This window comes from Anomalospiza imberbis, chromosome 10 (assembly GCF_031753505.1).
Source record: "Anomalospiza imberbis isolate Cuckoo-Finch-1a 21T00152 chromosome 10, ASM3175350v1, whole genome shotgun sequence".
In the NCBI taxonomy this organism is placed as follows: domain Eukaryota; kingdom Metazoa; phylum Chordata; class Aves; order Passeriformes; family Viduidae; genus Anomalospiza; species Anomalospiza imberbis.
In genome coordinates, this window is record NC_089690.1 from 20,050,632 (window position 1) to 20,071,356 (window position 20,725).

The 20,725-nt window shown below is 41.9% G+C and overlaps 1 protein-coding gene across 6 annotated transcripts in view; it reads left to right on the forward strand.

Moving 5' to 3' along the window:
• Positions 1 to 20,725, forward strand: part of ARMC8 (armadillo repeat containing 8) — a 61,043-nt gene that overhangs the window by 6,901 nt on the left and 33,417 nt on the right. For 3 of the 6 annotated variants that reach the window (XM_068201103.1, XM_068201105.1, XM_068201108.1), the window contains 3 exons: positions 8,126 to 8,197; positions 18,812 to 18,954; positions 19,050 to 19,147. In XM_068201103.1, the coding sequence (XP_068057204.1) occupies positions 8,126 to 8,197; positions 18,812 to 18,954; positions 19,050 to 19,147 (313 nt within the window). Of the gene's footprint in view, positions 1 to 8,125; positions 8,198 to 13,067; positions 13,233 to 18,811; positions 18,955 to 19,049; positions 19,148 to 20,725 lie in introns of those variants that run through there. The other 3 variants (XM_068201107.1, XM_068201106.1, XM_068201109.1) reach the window with 2 other exon arrangements.

Consider the following 20,725-nt stretch of genomic DNA (forward strand, 5'->3'; position numbering starts at 1 on the left):
ACTGCTCTGAGCCCGTGAGAGAATGATGGTTATTGACTCCATTTCAGTGCTACTTTTGAGATTGCTGTGAAGCCACATTTCTCCAAACCCCCTCTGTTGATACAACCCTCAGCATGGTGATACTGTTGCTGTGATGGCTTGAGGCTCAGAGTCAGATGAGGGAGGAGGCACAGCCTCTGTCAGACTGGCTGATGGAGCTGGAGAGAATGGGGTGAAATTTGTCTCAGGAGTGCTGAGGTGGGACTCAGAGTTCAGGCTGAGCACAGCTGAACATTACATGGCCATTCAGACTTTACCTCCCCTGATTAATCTGGCACACAAAGGCAGTGGCTGCTTGCAAGAGGGGGTGCAAGCAGCAGGTAGCTGGGGGAGAAATAATTCTGCCCTTTGGGGGTGTTGTAAAGACTGCACTTGGAGGTTGGGCCCAAGGGATATGTGCTATAGGGCCAGTAATGCTGCTGAGGTTGTGATTCTTCATATTTGGTGTTGGAATTTCTGCTTCCGAGCTGCCAGTTTGCACTGATTGGAATCAGTATTTTAAAAAAGCTGAATTTAGTGGCTTTCCAAAAGAAGCCCATTTTCCATTTGCAATATGGAACTTCTGTGCTAACATAAAGGGTTGATATTTCTAGTAACATGCAAGGGACAGAACTCTGTTTACCAATTAATTTGTGTACCAGATGATTCAGCTGACTGCAGTATGTGTGCTGTGTGTTTTGGTGCTGAACTGATAATGTCAGTTGTTGAGATACTTTTTTTGGGGGATTGTAGCAGAAGGCTGGCTCAGAGAATTACTTGCTAAAGTATACTTCAAACAGGCATTATCTGAAATGTCCAGAAAATCCAGAATGAGAGTGTTTATGGGCATATAGATATTAGGGGATTTCTGTTCTAGTGAGAACTTAGTAACACCCATTTGAAAAAGGGAATTTAGGCTTGACTAGGCCAGTGCATCATCTTACCTCTGATGGCTATTTGGAGATAAAAATCAGAGGTTTTGCTTCATGACAGAAGGACTTCAGATTATTATAATCTAAAGACTAGTAACTATCTTAAATTAATAGGGTTGGCCTAAGGTGCAGTGGATAGTGTCAAACAATATTCCAAGCTCACATTTAGAACAGCCAAACACACACTGCAAGGCAATTTTAAGGTATTTTCCTATCTTGAATGAAACTGAAAGCTTCTCCATGTGGATCACTTGTGGTGATCTGGAGATAAAGAGTGGTTCTGTAGTTAAAGAGTGGTGGGTTTAAAATGGGACAGTGGACAAAAGTAACTTTAAATAAAGGGACAGTGAATGAAGAATAGTGCAGTAAAAATGTAGTGCTACAGATACCCCTTGGTTTAATTTTTGCTTAAGCTGTGGGATACACTGCTAAGTGCTGAAGGCAATCCTTCATACTGGGAAGTGAAATACCCTTGGGGAAAGATAGAGACATTTAAATAAAAAGGTACCACAGTTAGTTGTATTTAATATTTTGGGTCATTCGTGTGAAGCAGCAGTGGTGGAGCTGCTCTTTTCACATGGTTTGGCTGTTCAGGGACAGTTGTGAAACAAGTGTTTTGCTGGTCACAGAGCAGGGATTTTCTGAGTGAGGATTTGTGAGAGTTCTGCTGAGCTGCAGCTGCTTTGCCCACACCTCTGTTGGGGTAATTCTTCAGCACCTAGTGTGGTTAAATAGCAGAGATTGATGCTGAAATGGAAATGCTGATAATACAGAACTCTCTCTAGCTATGGTTCGTGTGGTTTTGTTGGTTTGGTTTTTCTAGTTTATACTGGTTACATAGTAGAAGTTACCTAAACTCCCATCCACCACTTAATTCAAGCACTTTAAATTTGGGTTACATGTCTTTTAAGGCCGAGTGAAGCAAATTGTCTCTTTGTTACTGATCTCATGCAACTTGTAGCGGCTTATCCAGACTCAGTGCTTGGGATAGGTGGAAAAGCAGCATCTCCCTTTTGTCAGACCAGGTACAGACTGGAAAGGAACTTGAGTTGAAACTGTAGCCAAAGACGTGGAGAGCTGACATTGTTAAGCTTGATCAGAAGGGCAGCAGGTGAATTGAATGATGTAAACTCCTGTGTGGAAGTGAAGGTTTAGTATGAGAGGTTTCTCCAGTCTGTCACACACAGCAAGAGGAGCATTGGAAAACGTGATAAATTCAGGGTAGGAGTAAGCTATCAATATCTCTAAATACAGGTGTGGGTCACTGAAACACCTCCCTTTCTGTTGGTAGACTTTCTTTGTCAGGAAACTTATGACATGGTAATTTGCCTCTGCAGAGAGGATACTTGAGATAAGAGTTCAAGCATTTTCAATGGCATTGAGCTATGGAGGAGTTGGAGTAAACAATCACTTTTAGCATTATGTGTGTTAAATTCTACTGTTCTGCAGTGCTGTAATTATAGCCAGGTGCTCTTTTCCTACGGCACTTTGATTTTATGCACTGAGACTACAGAATTAAGATTGAGAACAAGCATGGATTGAGGGTTTTTTGTTTAAATGTTGTTTGTTTAGTTTGCACTGTATGTTGATTGTGTCAGTTTCTAAGTGTTAAAATTCAAAGGAGTTGAGTAACACTGTCTCACTGTGCTGCTTTGTTCTTTCCTGTAAAATCATCTTTTTATTTTCTGTTGTATCAACTGATATTTTTGAGTGGGATTAGAAATCTTGAAACTTTGCTTCCCAACTTGATGATGAACCCTAAAAATAAGCTGATTTTGGGACTTTGGGGTTTGCTTGAATTGACAGGAGTTTATGAAATTTTATTCACTTGGTTGGACCAGCAGTCATGTTGGTCTCTTTTTACTAAAGGAGTAGAAAACAGTTTTAAGCCATAGTAGTATCCATTTTAGAAATTAATTCTGTGACAATAGTGATGGGCATATTTTAACATGCAAAACCTGGTCATTAAGTCTTGACATTGCATTCCATCTTTCTCTAAAAATGGGAGAGTGGAGGAAAGAGAGCAGGAGCAGAAGGAGACAAAAGCTGTAGGAAGCAGAATTGTCCAAACTTAGCTCCTCCACAGTGAGCTTCTGGCTGTAGTCCAGCCAGTGCAGGTGCCATTTGCTTATGTGATCCTGAAGCTTAGAAACTCTCTGGCAGCTGGGGCAGCTGGTTTTTGTCTGACCTGTGTCCCTGTATCAGCTGCAGTACCTCAGCTTTTTAGAAGGTTGCATTTTGAGTTTTTGAAACCTTTGAGAATGCTGCTTTGTGTCACTCTGTTGTTGTGGCTTTGGACAGCCCCTGCTAGATAAATCCCCAGCCCTGACAGTGCTTTGTGTGGGGAGCTTCGTCTGGCTGCATAAAAGTGAAAGTGTTGGCTGGAGGTGCCAAGGGCTACTTTTCCTTCTGTGATTGTTCAGCTCATGTTTGATACCCTTCTCTGTCTAGGAACCCCTGAGATATGGCTCTCTGCTGTTTTCAAAAGCCATAAGATGAGGAAATGTCATGCAGGCTCTTATTTCCTCTTCTTCTGTGGAGTTCCTGTGGCTGCTTCCTCAAGTCACTCTGGCTTGTTTCAAGTTCTTTGTCTTGCTTTGGTGGAGGGTGATGTAGGAAAGCTCCAGGGCTTCCTAACATAATTTTATAATTTATTCTGTTTGTGCTTGATTTACTATATTTAAAAATGGAGGTCGAGCCAAATTGTCACCTTGTCATTGAATCTATGCTGCTTTCTCAGGATTACTTTTGCAGGAGAGATGCAGGTATGGGGGCTCACTGGGGATGCTGTGAGTCTCTACTTTCTCAGCTGGGACCTGAGCTCACTCTTGTGTTTCACTGGGGTTTTATTCTGTGGAAGGAGTTCCAAACTTAGGAACTGACTTCATTAAGATGTTGAACTTCAGTAACTTCGGCATAGGATAAAGGTCAGCGCCTCAGCTTCCTTCTGCAATAGTAATTTTCATTGACTACTCATTTTCTCAGCACGTAGATATTTAATAATATTGGTTTTTGTTGGTTAGGAATCATTGAAACTGAAAGACCATATTTTACTAGCAAACTGTTATATTTAATATCACTTCTTGCTTATTTGAAGTGGCTATATCTGGTGCCTTTAAACAAGAACACATTAAATATCAGAATAAAACCAGAACTTCATAAACAGTTGGCAAATTAGTTCCTCTTGTAACTCTTGTTAAGCTGTATTTAGATGGAAATTAGATTTTTCTTTAGTTTAATGTACTCCTAAAATATTTTAAACACTCATGCTGTGTTCATATACTAGCATGCACTGCACTTTATAGCTAATTAATTGAACTGATTGCTTTTGGGTTGCAATGTTCTGAAACATTGTTAGAGCTGATAAACATTACCCAGTAATTTTTTCTGCTTTTCTCAAGTTTGTAGGAAGAAAATCACCCTTGCTGCTTTTCCAGTCTCGAGGTTGTTTCATAACTTAAGCTGAATGGTCACGGGTTCAACTGATGAAACGATATTTTTATTTCTTTAAGAAGCAATAAGAGATTGAAAAAGCTGGTTTAGCACTTCAGGAAGCAATATTTCCAAGCACTTAGCTGGGATCTCTGCAATATTTTATTGTTGGCAGCCTGTGTTATTCCTTCTTGCAGGTTTTTTCCATATAAATTACTTTATTGCACTACAATACATGTCAGCATAAATATAAGATTTTAAATGTATGCATTAAATTGATTGTAATGCAGGTTATTTTGTTAAATTATTTGGAATTTTGTTTGAACCTAAACTAAGTTTTAATATGCAGGATATTAGAAAAACCCAAACCAAAACCCTAGCCAACCTCAAATGCATCTTAAGGGCTCTGTTTTCTAGAGCTTCATGTTTGTCTTTGACTCTCCACAGAGTTGCTGTTCTGAGCTGAGAAACTCACTGGTGCTGAGGTGTTCTGGGTGCAGGTGCCAGCTCTGACTTTTTCTTGGGAGGCTGCTCCAGCTGTGCAGGTGCCTGGCAGCTGGCTCATAACCTGAGCTTGGAGCTGGGAATTGGAAAGGCTGGATCTCCCTCTGGATCATGGTCCTGTCACAGCTTAGGCCTGGAGTCACCAGGGATGCTCTGTTCTTCTGAAGTTCTCGTCTCCCTGTAACTGCATTGGTACTGCTGTTCCCTGTTTCCTCATGCCAAGGACTCCTTTGCACAGAGGGAATGGGAGCAGGGTGCCTGACGTTTGGAAATAAAGTGGGGGTTAGTTTTGGACTTAGTTTCTGAGGTTTCTTTGTTACCTCTTGTACAAGATAGTGATCTTTGCTGCTTTTTTTCCTTGGATGTATCTCATGATGTCTTGGATCTGAAATCAGTCAAGTTTGAACTTGTTGGAGGTAATGTTCTCAAATAAGGGAGTTGCCCTCAGTTTTTCCAAGGTTTATGATTCACCAAGGACCTGGTAGTCTAGGACAGCATATGGTAGTTCCTTACTTCTTAGGGAACTAGCTTCCTGATCAGGAAAATCTCTGTAAAATATCATATGGTATTACATAATTATTTTTCATAGTACACAAAAAAGTCTACTACTATACAGCATTTGAATATGGCATTTTTATGGAGTTCTTGCTTTCCATATCCACGGCTTCCTGTGTACTGAATAGGGTCACTTCCGTAGTGGCAGCTTGGAAGAGAGAAGCAGGGAACCTGGGAGTGCACACAGGCATGGGGACCTTTGAGCCCTGTCTCTGACAGGTTTTGGTCATGTTACCAGTCTGAAGGTATTTGACTTGCCTGCAAGTTGAAGTTGGTCAAATGTACATGTGTTGGATCTGTCAGAAATCTCAGGCTTGAGCCATTTCTTACCTATCTGACATAACTTTTCTGAGGAACTTTATGAACATGGGATGGAGAAATTCATCTGAATCATTTACAGGTCAGGACTGTGCCCTCACTAACCCTCTCCACTTGAGTGTTACAGAACTTGGCCATGCTCCTGCCACTTTTGAAAGTGTCTCTGAACCAAATTCTAATAGGCAATACTTAGTAAATGGTTATAAAGTTAACAACCCATTCTGTTAGGGATTGGGGCAAGAGTCACAAAAGTTGGGTAGTGTTGTTTTCAGTTTTGTTTGTTGTTTTTGGTTTTTTTACACAAAATACCATGTAAAATTACAAGCACAATGTATTAAAACATCACCAAAATCTGTTTGTTCATTTCCAGAGTGCCTGGTTAGTGCCTCCTCTTGAGCTGCCTGCGATGCCTTTGCAGGTTGTGGGTATAGTGCAGCTTTTCCAGTGACTCTGGTGCCTCAGGGTAGCAGGGAGAGGAAGCCTCCTCAGAAGTCCTGGAGTGGCCTGAGCACTTCAGTTGGTGCAGTTTCCATTATTCCTCTGAGACATCTGACCCTTGCTTCTGCCACTGTTTTGGACTGACTCTTGTATTTCACAAACTTTAAATATTACCTTTAATGTGGAGGGTTCAGCATAGAAACCACTGAAGTACTGTTTCTGATTTTAGTGACAACTTCAGCTCCATTGGAATTTTCAGGGGCTTCCAGCTTAGCCTGTCTCCTGACCTTGCTCTTTCTCCTCTACCTCCTGCCTCGTGGTGTGAAGTTACCCACCTTGGGGAGGCACAACAGGAGGGTGCAGCATTTCCCTGAGCTCAGCTAAGTGGAGCTGTGCTGGGCTGGCACTTGCTGCTCAGTGGTGGCTCCTTGGCCAGGGGTTCCTGACTCTGCTGGATTCAGGTGTGCACAGAACTGCAGCTGAGCTGCTTTTAGTGATGCTCCCGTGCTGGAGCTCTGAGATCACAGCTGGACTTGGAGCTAGCCTGGAATTCCTCCAGTACTCTTGTGCATGCAATGAGAGAGCACGTGGAGAAATTCAGGGAGGACAGGCAATTACCTTTTGCTAATTGAGCTTTATGGAGGTCCTCTTTGTGCCAGTAAGGTGTTGCCTGCCTTGGCTAAAGTCTTTTACAACTCTAGTGGAGGCAATTGTTAAACTTGGGCACCCGGGACAGCTGCTTGGTGCAGTGAAATCTGCTTTTTCAGTGCACACCAAAGGACTGTATGGTGTTCCTGCTGGCCAGGGCAGATCTTACAGGGCTGCTCTACATTTCTTAAAAATTGCAGATAGCAGCTGGGAGAGATATAGAGGCAAGAAAACGTGCTTACTTAAAGCAACCACTAACACTCCCAAATTGTTGAATAAATTATATGCATAGTGATTAACTTAACCATTTTGCTGCTAACACTATAATCAATCTAGTTTTGTTTTTTTTATTGATAAAGAATTACCTGAAGTGGATCTCTCTTCATTCTCTGCTCTTAAAGGCCCCAACAGCTAGAAAGCTTCTAGAAATGAATCATCTTGGTTTTTGGAAACCAGTTCTAAATTGCAAGCTTGCTTTCAGATTCTCTGGATGTTCATGTTTGCTTAATGTGCTCGTACGAGGGGAAAAAAGAGTAGGTGGTGATAGTTTTTAGGATGCAGTAGCAATTTTCTGAATAAGGTTGCAAACCACAGGTTTTCTTAGGAATTCTTAGTGTGTGCAACCATTGTCCACTTTCCAAAGCGCTTCCCATGTTCTGGTCCCACAGTATGAATGCCTTTAATGTGTGTAACCTTGCAGTGACTCTCGGGTGGGAAAATGCTCTGGTTTCCACTTAATTCCTGAGATTTTGATGTACAGATGTTTAGGTGTCCTGCTGAAATACATGAAAGGAAGCCTGGGGTGAAGAGGAGAGTAAAAGCCTGTTCTCTGGAGACTGGTGATGGTTCCTTTTTCATAGCTTGCCTTTCCCTGCACCCAGTAGGCTATTCAGTTAATACTTTAAATTACCAATATTTGACTTCCCAACCAATAGTGGGGTTTTAAAATTGTTTTAGAAGTCTAGTAACTATGTGGGCACAAAGAACCAGTATATCTAGTTTTTCTCCATAATAAGAGTTCTTGGTGTATGGTGTGCATGTGAGATAGTTTGGGTTTTTGCTTACTTGCAGGAGCTGGGATGTAGTGGAATCCCAGAACTCTGGGGTATTTTCCTGTGGGCTGAGGAAACTGTGCCCTGAAGCACTGCCCAGTCTGTAGCTGCAGCATGGACATGTGGAAAACTGCTTGATAAGCCTCGTGGAAATAGTAAATTCTGTAGATAAGCCCTCAGTACCTCAGCATAATTTACCAGGGTTTGTTTTTCTTTCTGGATTTACAGAGATATGAAAAATGCTGTAATTGGAAACAACAAACAAAAAGCCAACTTGATTGTTTTGGGAGCAGTTCCAAGGTATGTCCTTTGCTACTCTCCTTTTCACTGATTCACAACAGGTCTGGAATAATGATCCTTCGATCACAGGCACTTTTTTGTTTTAACTTTGATTGTAGTTGACTGAATACTTTCTTTAATATAACTGAGAGAGACTTGAAATATCTGTTAAACTCGTGTATTACAGAACAGGCTGTTGAGTAATGCTTTTCATTTAGAATTTCATAGAATTCTCTAAAGTAGTCTTGGTGTTTTTATTGAACTTTATCAGCTCAGGAATAAAATCTATTTTTTTGACACTGATATTAATGATGGACGAAGGTGGTTGTATCTTAATCCTGTTCTTCAGCCAATTGCCTGGTGAGTTCATAACTGAAAATGTGTAAGGTTATGTTTAAGATTTAATTTAAAATATTGAAAAACATCTGAGATAATTTGCTTGTCTGCTCCACTTGATTCAGAGGACTAAAAACCATTGATCATACTTTATTGTACCTTGCTGCTTCAGCTGATGTTAACATTTTCTGGACCCTGATTCCTCTAGTACAAATTGAACGGGTGACTTTAGCTCCTAGACTGCTCACTACAGCTTTCTTTTCATCCCTCTTCTCCTCCAGCTTTCTTTCAGCCTCAGTTTGCAGCATGGGAGAATGAAAACCTTGAGCACTGCAGTCCTTGTGCTGTCAGTGTGGCACCCACCTGTATCTTTTGCTTAAATGGCAACCAGGTCCCAAACTATTCTGCCTGAGAGCTGCTGCTGCCTTGTCAAAAATGCTTTTTATTTGCAGAGAGTATCTTCTCACTGACAGACTGAATTTGTGCCAAGGCTGGCCCTTGAAATTCTCTAGGGATTAGCAGTGGGGCCACCCCTGTACAAAACCTGCTGGATTATCTTCCCTTTCAACCAGCTTCAAACAGGTGAAGAGAAGACTTCACAGGAGATGAAAGGATGAAAATGCGCATTTGTTGAAGATGATGAGAAATTTAAGGAATTTCTATCAGCAATAGGCCTTAAGGGTTTTTGCAAGTCCTACTGATTCTTGTGGTTCCCATTTTAAAAGCTTCAGAAGATCTTTGCCTTCCAAATCTAGAATCTGCCTGTTCTTACGTTTTGTAGGACTTCTGTTCCCTCAGTTATCCTGCTTTTTGCTGCTGCTTGTTTTGTGCCCAGTAAGGAAAATTCAAAACTGCTTTTTTCTTCATTGTTGTTAATGCCTTCTGCCTGCCCAGGTAAATTATACAGTTAATCTACAACTGCAGAGAAATGACTGGCCCTGGGAAATGTTAAAAAGTGAATCTCACACTTGTGCTCTCTTCCCAACAAGTTATTCTCAAATGACCAGAAGTTTCTTCAGAAAAGGCTCTTGAGACTGGAGGAGTAGCTGAAATACATTGAGTTATTGTGACCAAAGATGATCCTCCCTGGCTGTAACCTGACATCTACCCCCAAGTGCCTTTCTGAAGGCTTTACAAGTTCCTCAAGGTGTTGCAGATAGGCTTCAGTGGATTATAGACTGTTTGGATTAGAGAGCTCCTTTGCTTGTTCCCTGTCAAGAGGAGGTGGGGAGCCTTTGGCAATTTTGATGTGCCTTCTAATCTGTGAAGCTGGTGTTGTCCAGGGCCCTGTGGAATTCCAGTCTGCAAAGCCAAGCCTGTCCCTCAGTGAGGGGAGGAATAACCAACCTGGCATTCTTTGGTTTAAGTCTTTAAGAACAGTTTTCTTTTCACAGAGTTCAGTTGCAGGTTCCCATCAGAAATTGATTCTCTTCTCTAATGGGAATTGTTAGAATTCTGCTGCTGCTTTGTCCTGTGGTTCAGCTTGTTTTTTACTCATTTCTTGCTTTTCTCTCCTTCCCCAAGTATTCCTCCATCAAACTTTCAGAAAATGCTCTTTAGACCCAAGGAACCCCTTCACACCTGTCACTCAGTGGAAAAGAAAACAGTTTGTTCAAATATTAGAGCAGACTCATATGGGGTTTGGAAACAAGTCTAGGAAGTATCTTTCATTTGAAATTGGGCCAAATACTACTGGAATATATGAAATATCCCTATTATTTTAAAATATTGCAAAGAAATGCAAAGTCCTTTGAAGATCCTCCTACAAAGGAAGCAATTGCTGTGGAAGAATGGGGGATCCCTGTCATTTCTGGGCCAGTGCCCTCCTGAGTCTGAGCTGGCTCTCCAGTGGTGTCATCTTTGGAAAGGGACGTGCATCAATACCTTAAATGAATTTTTTGGGGGCCCTTTAAAGTTCAGTCTGACCTGTGGTCATCTCTGCACTGCTTGTTCTGAAGAAGGTGCTAGGAAAAACAAAGGTGATTAAAGAAAGCTTGCAGAATTGCCATGTCTGGAATTTAAAACTAGGAGGTGTTAAAACTGTACAAATGTGTGCACAGACTTAGCCCTGGGTGTTCAGAATGGAAATAGCCAGCTTGTGTGTGGATTTTGTTTCCTAAGAAGTGATTTTCTGTATCTCTTCCTAGAATCATAGAATTTCCATTCTCATGGAATGCTGGCCTTGGGCCCCTGTCAAGGCTGCAGAAATGTTACTTTTTGAAATTCTTGCTTTTTAGTAGTAGTCCCAGAAAATAGAATTTTTAAAGTTTAGAGGGGAAAAGTTATTTTAAGGCCAAATTCTTTCAGTGGCAGACCAACTTAAAGCTAAGACACGACAGCACTGGCAAAAATAGTTTCCTACTTGTACTGTCCTTCAGCTTTTTTTTTCCTTCTACCCCACATTAGTGCATGCAGAGACCAAGAAATCCACAGTAATTGTTGGTGTGCCCCTTTACTCTGCAGTTTTATAAGAACAAGTCCTTCAGCTTTTGTGTCTTTCACCATGTCAGACACCTCCTGGGAGTCCAAGTTCAATATTTAATGCTGTCAGGTCCTCTAACAGCCTAAATCTCAGGGAAATGATGGAATCATCAGTTCAAATGTAAATTGTTCTTTTCTAAGTCATCTTAACAGGGCTTCTGAACTAAGTAAGTGCTGTTCATCTAGTAGCAGTTTGTAGTGCTGCTGGCTCCCAATCCTCTGAACTGTAAATAGCTCACAGAGGTGGAATTGGAACAGAAAACCCTTCAGTGAAATGAGCAGGAGGAGGTTCCTGATCAGTCAGCATTCCAGGTCTGTGGAGCAGCTCTTGGTACCCAGAGAGATGCAGCATTGCAGGTTTGCCATGCGGGCACCAGCAGGGCCTTTCCTGGGATCATTTCCTTCCTTCTTTCGTGTGGGGGACGGCAGAGCACAGGGCAGGCAATGTTAAATTCCAGTGAGCACAGCAAAGTCTGTCTTCCTGTTTGTTGCACTTACCTGTTGAAGCTCTGTGTGATTTTGACAAAGAAACCTTACTTGAATTAAGTTATTGCTGATCTAATTATTGTGGCTGAGAGTTCAATATTTAAAGTCTAATCCACTTCATTAAGTGCTTCAGTTATTCCTTTGCTCCAAAATTAATACAGTTTTAAAATCAAATCTTAATCCCAACCACCCAGGGCCTTTAACAGAATCACTAAATCATTCTTGTCACTTACTGAAAATGATTTCTAACTTCCAGCTGATTGTTCCCCTCTCACATAAAGTCAATTATTTGGCGTTGTAAGGTGGTAGTGCACTTCTTCCCAAAGCTTTCTCTAGGTAGGTGCACCTCAAAGAATTTTGTGTAGCTAATTTTAACCTTTCCCTGTCAGTTATTAGTGATTCTGTTTAACTGTTGGGTTTTTAAGTTTTTAAAATTTCTTTGGAGTACATTTTAAGGCCATGTAGAACAGCTGAAGGACTCTTTTCTATTCCATCACTTGAATTTTGAGTTCTGCACAGCAGACTGTTAGGTTGCCTATGGAAATGAAAACTAGTAAGAATTTATTGGGATTTTAAATTGTTTCTAGGACACACCAACATGAAATTTTATGTTTCAATTTATTGTTAAACGTAATCAAATTCCTTCAGGCAGTGTTCTTTTAGAGTTTGCCAAAAGAATAAAAGATTGCTGCTTTGATAACTGTGTAACCTGGTAAAAAAGATGAGAAAGGAAATGCTTTAGGTGGCTCTGCCCCTGGCAGTGCAGGTGAAATGCCAGGTTGGTGTGACAGAGCTCCTCTCACAGAACCACTCTCAGTGCTTCTGACCGTGTCCTACCTCCACTTCTTGTCTTGTGTTTGACTGCACCGAGACCTGCCTCAGCTCAATAATCACACAAAACTAACTCTCACAAAAAGCAGGTCTTGTTCTGTGGAGTTAGAAACAAGACAGATGAGCAGAAAATGGGGAGAGCAGGACTTGGCCTACAGCAGTGGAGAAATGTGCCTTGAAATGCTGAGGGGCTGCTGGGGTGACAGTGCTGTAGATCTCCATCAGTGAGAGCTGGAACATCGACCAGGACAGGCACTTCAAATGGTTCCATGTTTGATCCTGCCTCAGAGCAAGGCCTGAGGATCTGGCAGAGCTCCTCACGCCCCCAGTGCTCCTCTGTGCCCACCTGATTGCCCTGGTGCCTGCAGGAGCTGAGGCCTGGCCTCTGCTGGGGCTGTTGGTAAATGTGCTGTTATCAGCTCTGCACATCTTCTGGGTCCTTCATCATCCCTGGCATGTTCCCAGCTTGCTTCCAGGAACTCCCTGCACTTGGACACAGTACTGTGAGGTCTGTCATGCACATTAGGGAGTGTTTAGTCCAAGCTGCTTGGATGTCCTTAAGAGGTCAGGATGCAATTGTTTCCTGATGCCTTGTTCTGTTCTTTGTGCAGTTTGCACTGGGATTTTCTGTCGTGCACCCCTCAGGCAGGGGTCTGTGCACAGGTGCTGTGCTTTGCTGTCTTAGGGGAAGGGGCTCCACCTGCCTTGCTGGTGTTTTCCAAGGCTGGCTTTGCTCTAGGGTGGTGAAAGAGGTGGGGAGCAGAGGCTCTCCTGTGGTTGTCCTTTGCTTTTCTTCAAATCAAGTCAGGAGTCAGGACCTGATTGCATAATTGGACAGCTCTAAATGAGGAATAACTGTCTCCACAAGGATGATGTATATAACTGGAACAAGGTATTTTTCTAACACAGCTGTGGAGTACAGGTGAGTCAAGGCAAACATTTGCAGTCAGCAGAATTGTATGACAGCTGTTGTTTAGAAGCTATACAACCCCATATCTCTGAAGTGCCTGCTCTGAAAGTTGTTAATACAAGATGTACTTCTCATGCCACCTTTGCTATTGTGTATTATTATTAGAATTTTAAGTTTCAAGTTTAAAAATACCATGTAGAAGGTAGCTTTATGATACCTCATGTTACTTCTTAAGGAGCTGGAAGAGTCAAATTGTACAAAATTACTCAAAAATGTGTTCTTGACATCCTCTTTTGTGTGCTGATGGAAGATATTGTATGGTGATATCAAACTCAGTGAGACTGTAGTGTATTCTTTTAGTATACCCTGGAGAATTTCAAACTGCAGGTGAATGGGAAGTAAAAACAGCTTGATTTTTGGTATAAGGTCACTTGATATCCTCAGACAAAACCCCTTTAGAATTGGTTTGTCTTAATGAACAGTAGTTGTTCACATGGTGGTCATAAGCTAGCTGATATTCTAAATCAGACAGGAATTTCTGAAGACTTAGAATAACGTTTGAATGTGTTTTATCAAAGTAAATGGAATGAACAGTGCAGTGGTGAACATAGGAATAAATACCAGTCTTGAGCAAAATAAGATGGTTGAAGCAAGACTAGGTGAAGATGTTGCTTTGTGTAATGCCTATTAACACACCTTCTGTGGAACAAAAGGCTTTTATAATCTCAAAAATAATCTCAAACTGAACCGGTGTAATTCACTCTAAGTTCAAAAGCTCTGAGTGCTCTTGGTGTAAATTTATCTGTGTTTGGTTTCAGGGACTGTGTGTTCCTATTCTGGTATAAATGGCTGCAAAGAAAGGATGTATTTATGTTTTGCTGAGTGGTCATGGAATGGTCTTAGGGGGAGACATTGGAATAAATTCAGCTCCGACTGGAGATCTCACAGTGGTGATGCCCTGGGGTGGAGGGTTTTGACCTAGCAGCCAAGAGGAGAGGCTGTTCTGCAGGCACCTCAGTAGCCTTCAAGTCACTCTGGAAGATGGTGTGGGAGCACCAGGGTGGGAACCAGGACAGGAGTGCTGGGGGAATATTCCTGCTGTCAACAGGGCTTCACGGGGAGGAGCCTGGGCTGTTCCCAAATGAAACATCATTCAAGAGGAAGGGGAGGGAAAACTTGATTGTAGTCATGAAAAATGTGGAGTTTCAAATCCAGACCTCTTGCAGCTCAGTAGATACTGAAACTCTCCAAAGTTGCATTTAGTTACATGAACAAGGATCACACTGGATGCAGTTTTTGTGGTGTATATAGAACAGCTCATGGAATATTAATGTTAGTGAGGATGTTTAAGCATTAGGATAAATTACTAGAGCTGCAAGCTGAGACTCCTTGTTTTACTCCCAAGGGAAAAGCTTTCTGTGCAGCCAGCTTCCCTTACTTATTGCACACTGCATACTGCTCCACTCAACTTGGCTCTTCTAAAACACTATGCACTGTGTGAAGTATTTCAGAAGCAGTTATCTTTGCTTTGTAGGGCTTTTAAGGGAGTAGAGTTAGCCCAGGTCCCTCAGAGCCAGCCTCTGGAGATTTGAAATTACCATTGCTTCCAGAAGGGAAACTGGCATCTCACTTCAGGATAAATTTCTGTGACTAGCAATCATAAAAATCACTCATTTTTGACTCTTCATGTGTAAGAATCTATAGCTATTTAATTTGTCACTTTAGACATTATTGTACAGAAATTCTTCTGAATGCTTTTACATTTATACTTGGTTCTGTCTTTGGCAAGTTCTGTGGAAAGTGATTGCTTCTTGTTATGTCTGAAAAGTAGTGCTTTTTAGCACTAAAAAGAACAGATTGAAAAAAGTTTTTTTTCCTGCCTTGTTTGAGCTATTCTCAATACATTAATTCTGTTCACTGTTTGGGGTTGACTCTCACTGGGACTTCCAGCATGTTCAGAGGTTGCCTCTGTGCCTGCAGTGACTCTTTATTCCGTGTTCTGTCAGCCAGCAGGGGTAACTCACCTCAGCAGTGCTCTCATCTGTATGTTCATCCCGGGGGTTTTCCAGGGAAGAGCTTTTGGGCCTTCTTGCAATGGACTGGAATACAAGCATCTTCCAAGGCAGAATAAGATACAATAAGATAATCTCACAAATAGTGTATTCACCCCCTTTGCAAGGGGGTAATAAATGTTCAGCTAATCATGACTCAATTAAAACTCTTAATTATTAACATACTTTGATGAAAGATGTCTTGAGCTTCACAGCACTCAAACTGTTATCCTGGGCTCTTCCTCCACGTGCCTGCCTATGGGGTTTGAGGAAGTGCCGAGTCTCATCTCCTCGCCAGGTGTTTTAGGAACTCGAGAGATTTTTGTGGCAACTTGCAAATAGGATGGAGTGTGGAAAAGGGCGTTTCTGCTCTTTTTAACTGTGAGGCTGGTGCTAAGACCTGGACTTGGGAGGTCTAAATCATGCACATCTGTTTTATGGTGTGGAACTCTGGTGCATCACACCCATCTCAGTCAAAGGAAAGAGAAAGCTGAGCTGAGTCTCTTCCTTGCTAAGCCACTGTGGTTCCCTTTAGTCAGCAGCTGCTTCCCATGGAAGTTTTCTACTTTAAAATAATCCACAGTTTTCCCAGGTGTGCGTTATGCCTCCAGCTGACCTTATTTCTGTTTCTTGGCATGGTTGTTCATGGAGTCCATTGAAGTGTCTCTCTGGATGGATTAGCTGTCCTTCCTCATTTGGATATGATTTCCTGGATATCATTCCTGACATGTGAGAAAAAAAAGTCTTAATCACTTAATTGCCCTTAGAGGGGCACAAGTTGTATTTTATATAAAAGTAAGTGGAAAATATCTGAAGAAGCTTTATAGAAGTTTTTAAAAAAATCTAAACACTGCATTTTAAAACAGCGGAAAATGCTTGTGAATATGTTGTAAGATCCTTCTATCAGGTTTATTTAATTTCCTGTTTGTTATAATGAGCTTTACTGCAGGACCACAGGCTGAAGAATGTCAACAAGGACATTAGTACCTTTTTGCTGTTTAGACAGCCTTTTCTGTGTATCTGTGCTTTTGTTTTGCCCTGAAGCACACAGAAGTGTGTTGTGGTGGTTCTAGCACAGCCTTGTTCCAGTATTTCTGCTGGTTTGGGATCCAAAGGCTGGCTGATGAGGGATAAGGCTGCAGATCAGGGATCCAGGATGTGCAGGGACACCGTGTTCTTAGAACATGTGAACTATGAACAAGTACCTTAATCATATTTTTAAGTTTCCAAAATCCAAAGTATAATCTTCCTTTCTGTCCCTGTCCCCTGCATATAAATGCCATTTTTCTACCTTTTTATCCTGGTATTAATGTAAAGGAGGAATGCATTATACATCTTTGCTGAATTTGTCTAGGCTAGAGCCTGGGATCAACAAACCAGTCCAGGATGGTCCCATGGACAATAGAATAATGTGGGTCTTTGTCTTTAATGCTTGACAGTACTTTATTAATTAACAGTTTTATCTTTAGTGACTATATGGATTCTCCTCACTTGAAACTTTTTGTAATTTTATGTTTTGTCATGAAACTACTTAATTTTCAACGTTACTTGGTGTCAGTTCTGTCTTTTAAAGACAGAAATAGAAAATATTACAATATGCATGTCTAGCTCTGTGGAACACCTGATCTGAACCTCAGACTTATTTTAAAGATATAGAAAAGGATATTATTAGTATTTCAGAAACTTACTGCATGCAAAATGGGAATTTAAATTTTGATCTTCACTAATTATAAAGTTGAGGTAAGGCTTTCTATTTTAAGCATATTATACTTTATATTGTAGTCAATGTGTTTAATTTTTGCTCTTTAAGAGACGCAGAGCTGTAACATTTGTTCCACGTGTGGAGTGTTAATGAGAAAGAAAATAGCAATTACTTTCCTTGGAAAAGAAAAGCTTTCAGAACGTCATGTGCTTTTGAATTTTTTAAAAATCATTTTGGGGAAAAGAGTCTTTTTAGGACATGATATTGAGGGGGTTGAGAGTGCCCAGGGAAGGGAATGGAGCTGAGGAAGGGGCTGGGGGGCTCAGCCTGCAGAAGAGGAGGCTCAGGGGGGACCTTCTGGCTCTGCACAGCTTCCTGACAGGAGGGGACAGCTCGGGGGAGTTCGGGCTCTGCTGCAGGGACAGGAAGAGAGGGAACAGCCTCAAGCTGTGCCAGGAAGGTTCAGCTTGGATATTGGGAAAATTCCTCCTGGAAAGGCTTGCCCAGCCCTGGCACAGCTGCCCAGGGCATTGGTGGTGGAGTCCCTGTCCCTGCAGGGATTTCAAAGCTGTGTGGATGTGGCATCTGGGGACATGGGGCAGTGGTGGCCTTGGCAGTGCTGGGTTAATGGCTGGACTTTGTCGTCTGAGAGGACTTTTCCAACTTTAATGATTCTGTAATTTGGTGGCTGAACATTTCTGCATACAAGCAGCAGGTTATTTGTTGATAATGAGAGAGGGCTGTTGGTGTGGTCTGTACAGGGAAGACACAGAGCAGGTCTTCAGGACTTTCTAGTGAAAATGGAAGGAAATACTCTTGCATTTTTGAATTTCTAAATTGGCCTCTAGGTTATTGAAAGCTATTTTTAAAAAGGTTGTTGCTACTGACATGTTTTAATTAGTAATTAATATTTACCAGCACATACAGCAGAGGAGTCAGCCAGAGCTAGAACAGTAGATGAGTTTGTGCTTTCCACATAGGAGCTCAATATCTTCCTCTTTTCTAGGATGTATTTTAGCCAGGATCTCTCAGGACATTTGTACATGAGCATAGAAGCTTTTCTTTGCTGTCATTACATGGTCTAGAGGGCAGAGAAAAAAAAATCAAGTAAAGAAGTAATAGCAGTGCAAAGTTACCTGATTCCACAGGATTGAGGGAGTGCTATTTTGCCTTAGTGATGATTTTGCATATGTATTTTTGATTATGTATTTTGCTTCTTCATACTGTAGAAAGAATCAAGATTGATTGGGACCCAAATTACACCACTGGCAAGATGTGCTTTAGGCTTGAAGGGATCCTGTTTAGCTCCAATACAGCTGCCTTTCTGCACATAAAACTTTCTTGGGCTTTCTTTGTTTATGTGATCATTTCTCAGTGTTCCAAACACAGATTACTCTCAGCCCACCCCATGCTTGTGTTTGGTGATGGAGTTACTTTGCAGTTGTGACCCAGAAGAAATCACTGCCAAAGATAACTATCCCCACAGTGGTCATCAGGTGTTACCCTTTCCCATCAGCCTTAAACTGCAAACTCATTTCCTTTATCTGAAATTTGGGATCTCCCTGTTATCCTGAAGGGCCCATCCTGGATGTCAGTGCTGTGACAGTACCTTCTTAAGAAAGAGCAGTGGAATTTTTTTTCTACACCAAGTAAAAGTTGTGTAGGAACACACAGTGTGAAAAGGTTGTGAATGAAGTGTTACTCTACTCTTTTGTTCAGTCTCCATCTTTCTTTTAAGGTTTTAATCCTCTTTACACAGCAGGATTCAGATTATTTTCTTTTAGACTGAAATTTTCTCTTCCATATGAATTTTCCTCTAAAAATACTTGTGTTTGCAGGTTGCTGTATTTACTCCAGCAAGAGTCCTCAAGCACGGAGCTGAGAACAGAATGTGCAGTGGTCCTGGGCAGCCTTGCCATGGGGACAGAGAACAATGTCAAATCCCTCCTAGACTGCCATATTATCCCAGCCTTATTGCAAGGTACTCCTCCCTTAATGGATCTGTGTCAGTAAATGTTCCTAAAGTACCGAAACAAAGATAATGAGACTGAATGGTTGATCTGCCCATGTTTACAGGATTGCTCTCGCCTGATTTGAAGTTTATTGAAGCTTGCCTGCGATGTCTCCGTACCATTTTCATCAGCCCCGTAACTCCAGAGGATCTGCTGTACACAGTAAGTTGTAAGCAGACTATTATGTCTTTTTAAAGGCTATGGAGAGGGTGGGAGTGGAAAATCTTGTTCTCTGGAGTAGTAATAAGGCCTTGTTTGAGCAACAGTGTTAGCACTTCTCACCTGCCTTTAAGGCATTTGGTGTCTCTAACATTTATGGCTGGTTTGATATCAGCTGGTCACCAGGGTGGCCCACTGATAAAGAAAGTACCTACATGTTCAGACTTGTGTACAATCTTAAGGAGGAAAAACTGTCTCTAAGTGGTATTTAGAGGTACTGTTATCAGAGCTTTACTGGCAACAGTTACCTTCCCAACTGCAGAGGAGGACAGTGCTGGATAAAACTAACTTTCAGTGAGGGCTTGCTCAGTTTTTGTACTTCAGTGGAAGAGCTTCACCTCTAAAATGTCTCTGCTCTTAGTTGGTATATGTGTAATTTGCATTTAAGTGACAGGAGGATAGAAAATGTGCCTCTCCAGTTGCTGTAGTCCTGAGTTTATCCTGGAGCATGTGCCAGCAGGGCTCTTGGTGCTGGTCCTGGTTAGGTGACTGGGCAGAGCCCTCTCTGAAGGTACTGCTGTCTCTGGGGTTTGCCCAAACCCAGGCACTGCCTCTTACTGAGAAGGAGGGGAAAGGAGAGTTTGGCAGCTTCCTTTGTCCCGGTGCAAGGTGAGCCATGGAATGAAAGCTGTAGTGGACCAGCAGTCTCTTCCTGCTCGGAAAATGGGAGCATTGCCTCAGTCTGGGGGAGCTCACAGAGCAGCTCCAGCTTCTGAGGGTAACTGAGCACCCACAATGAGAACCACTCTGGTCCCACTCACTGGGAGCTGTTGCTTGCTGAGGAAGTCTTGATGCTTACAGAGAAGGGCACAGCTGGCCTCTCATGTCATACTTTCTCTGCAGTTTAGCTGTTAATAGTCAACAGATTTCTTCATGATTTTTTGTCTGGTTGTTATGCACTGCTGCAATGTCTGTTTTGTTCTCTATTCATTTCTCCAATGAATTTTTACATTTTCATTCCAGACACAGGTATGCAAACTTGCTATTTTCTATGGACTCAATCTTACCATACACCTATTCTGAATTTCATCTGCCAGTTAGTCCATCTCAGAAAGTCAGCTTGCATTTAGTGTGTATAGACAATCAGCCAGCTTTGTCCTCCACTGTTCACTGCCTTTTTTCCAGGTGTTTTGTGATCGTTCAGCGTGGAAAACCTCAATGTATATTGTATGTGTGAACACTGAAGGCACCTCTCCAGAGTGATCCAAGGGCTTCCTCTTTGTCTTTCTTTGGCTTCACCCCACACTCCTAGATTCCCCCAAATCAGCCTCTAAAGGCTGATAAGTGCAGAGGCATCTGCTTCCTGCCCTCAGCATCCAGAGAGGGGTTTAAGATGACTGTCTCCATTAACAATCCATATCTCTTCCTGGGGATCAGTGCTCAACAGGGACTTCTAATTGCTCCCTCTTTGATGTCTTGAAGGGAGAGGAAGGGGTAGAGAAATGGACAGAAATGGGAAGGAACCAGCATTAGCATAGAAATAACCACTACCATGGGAACAATATGCCCAAGGACTGGATT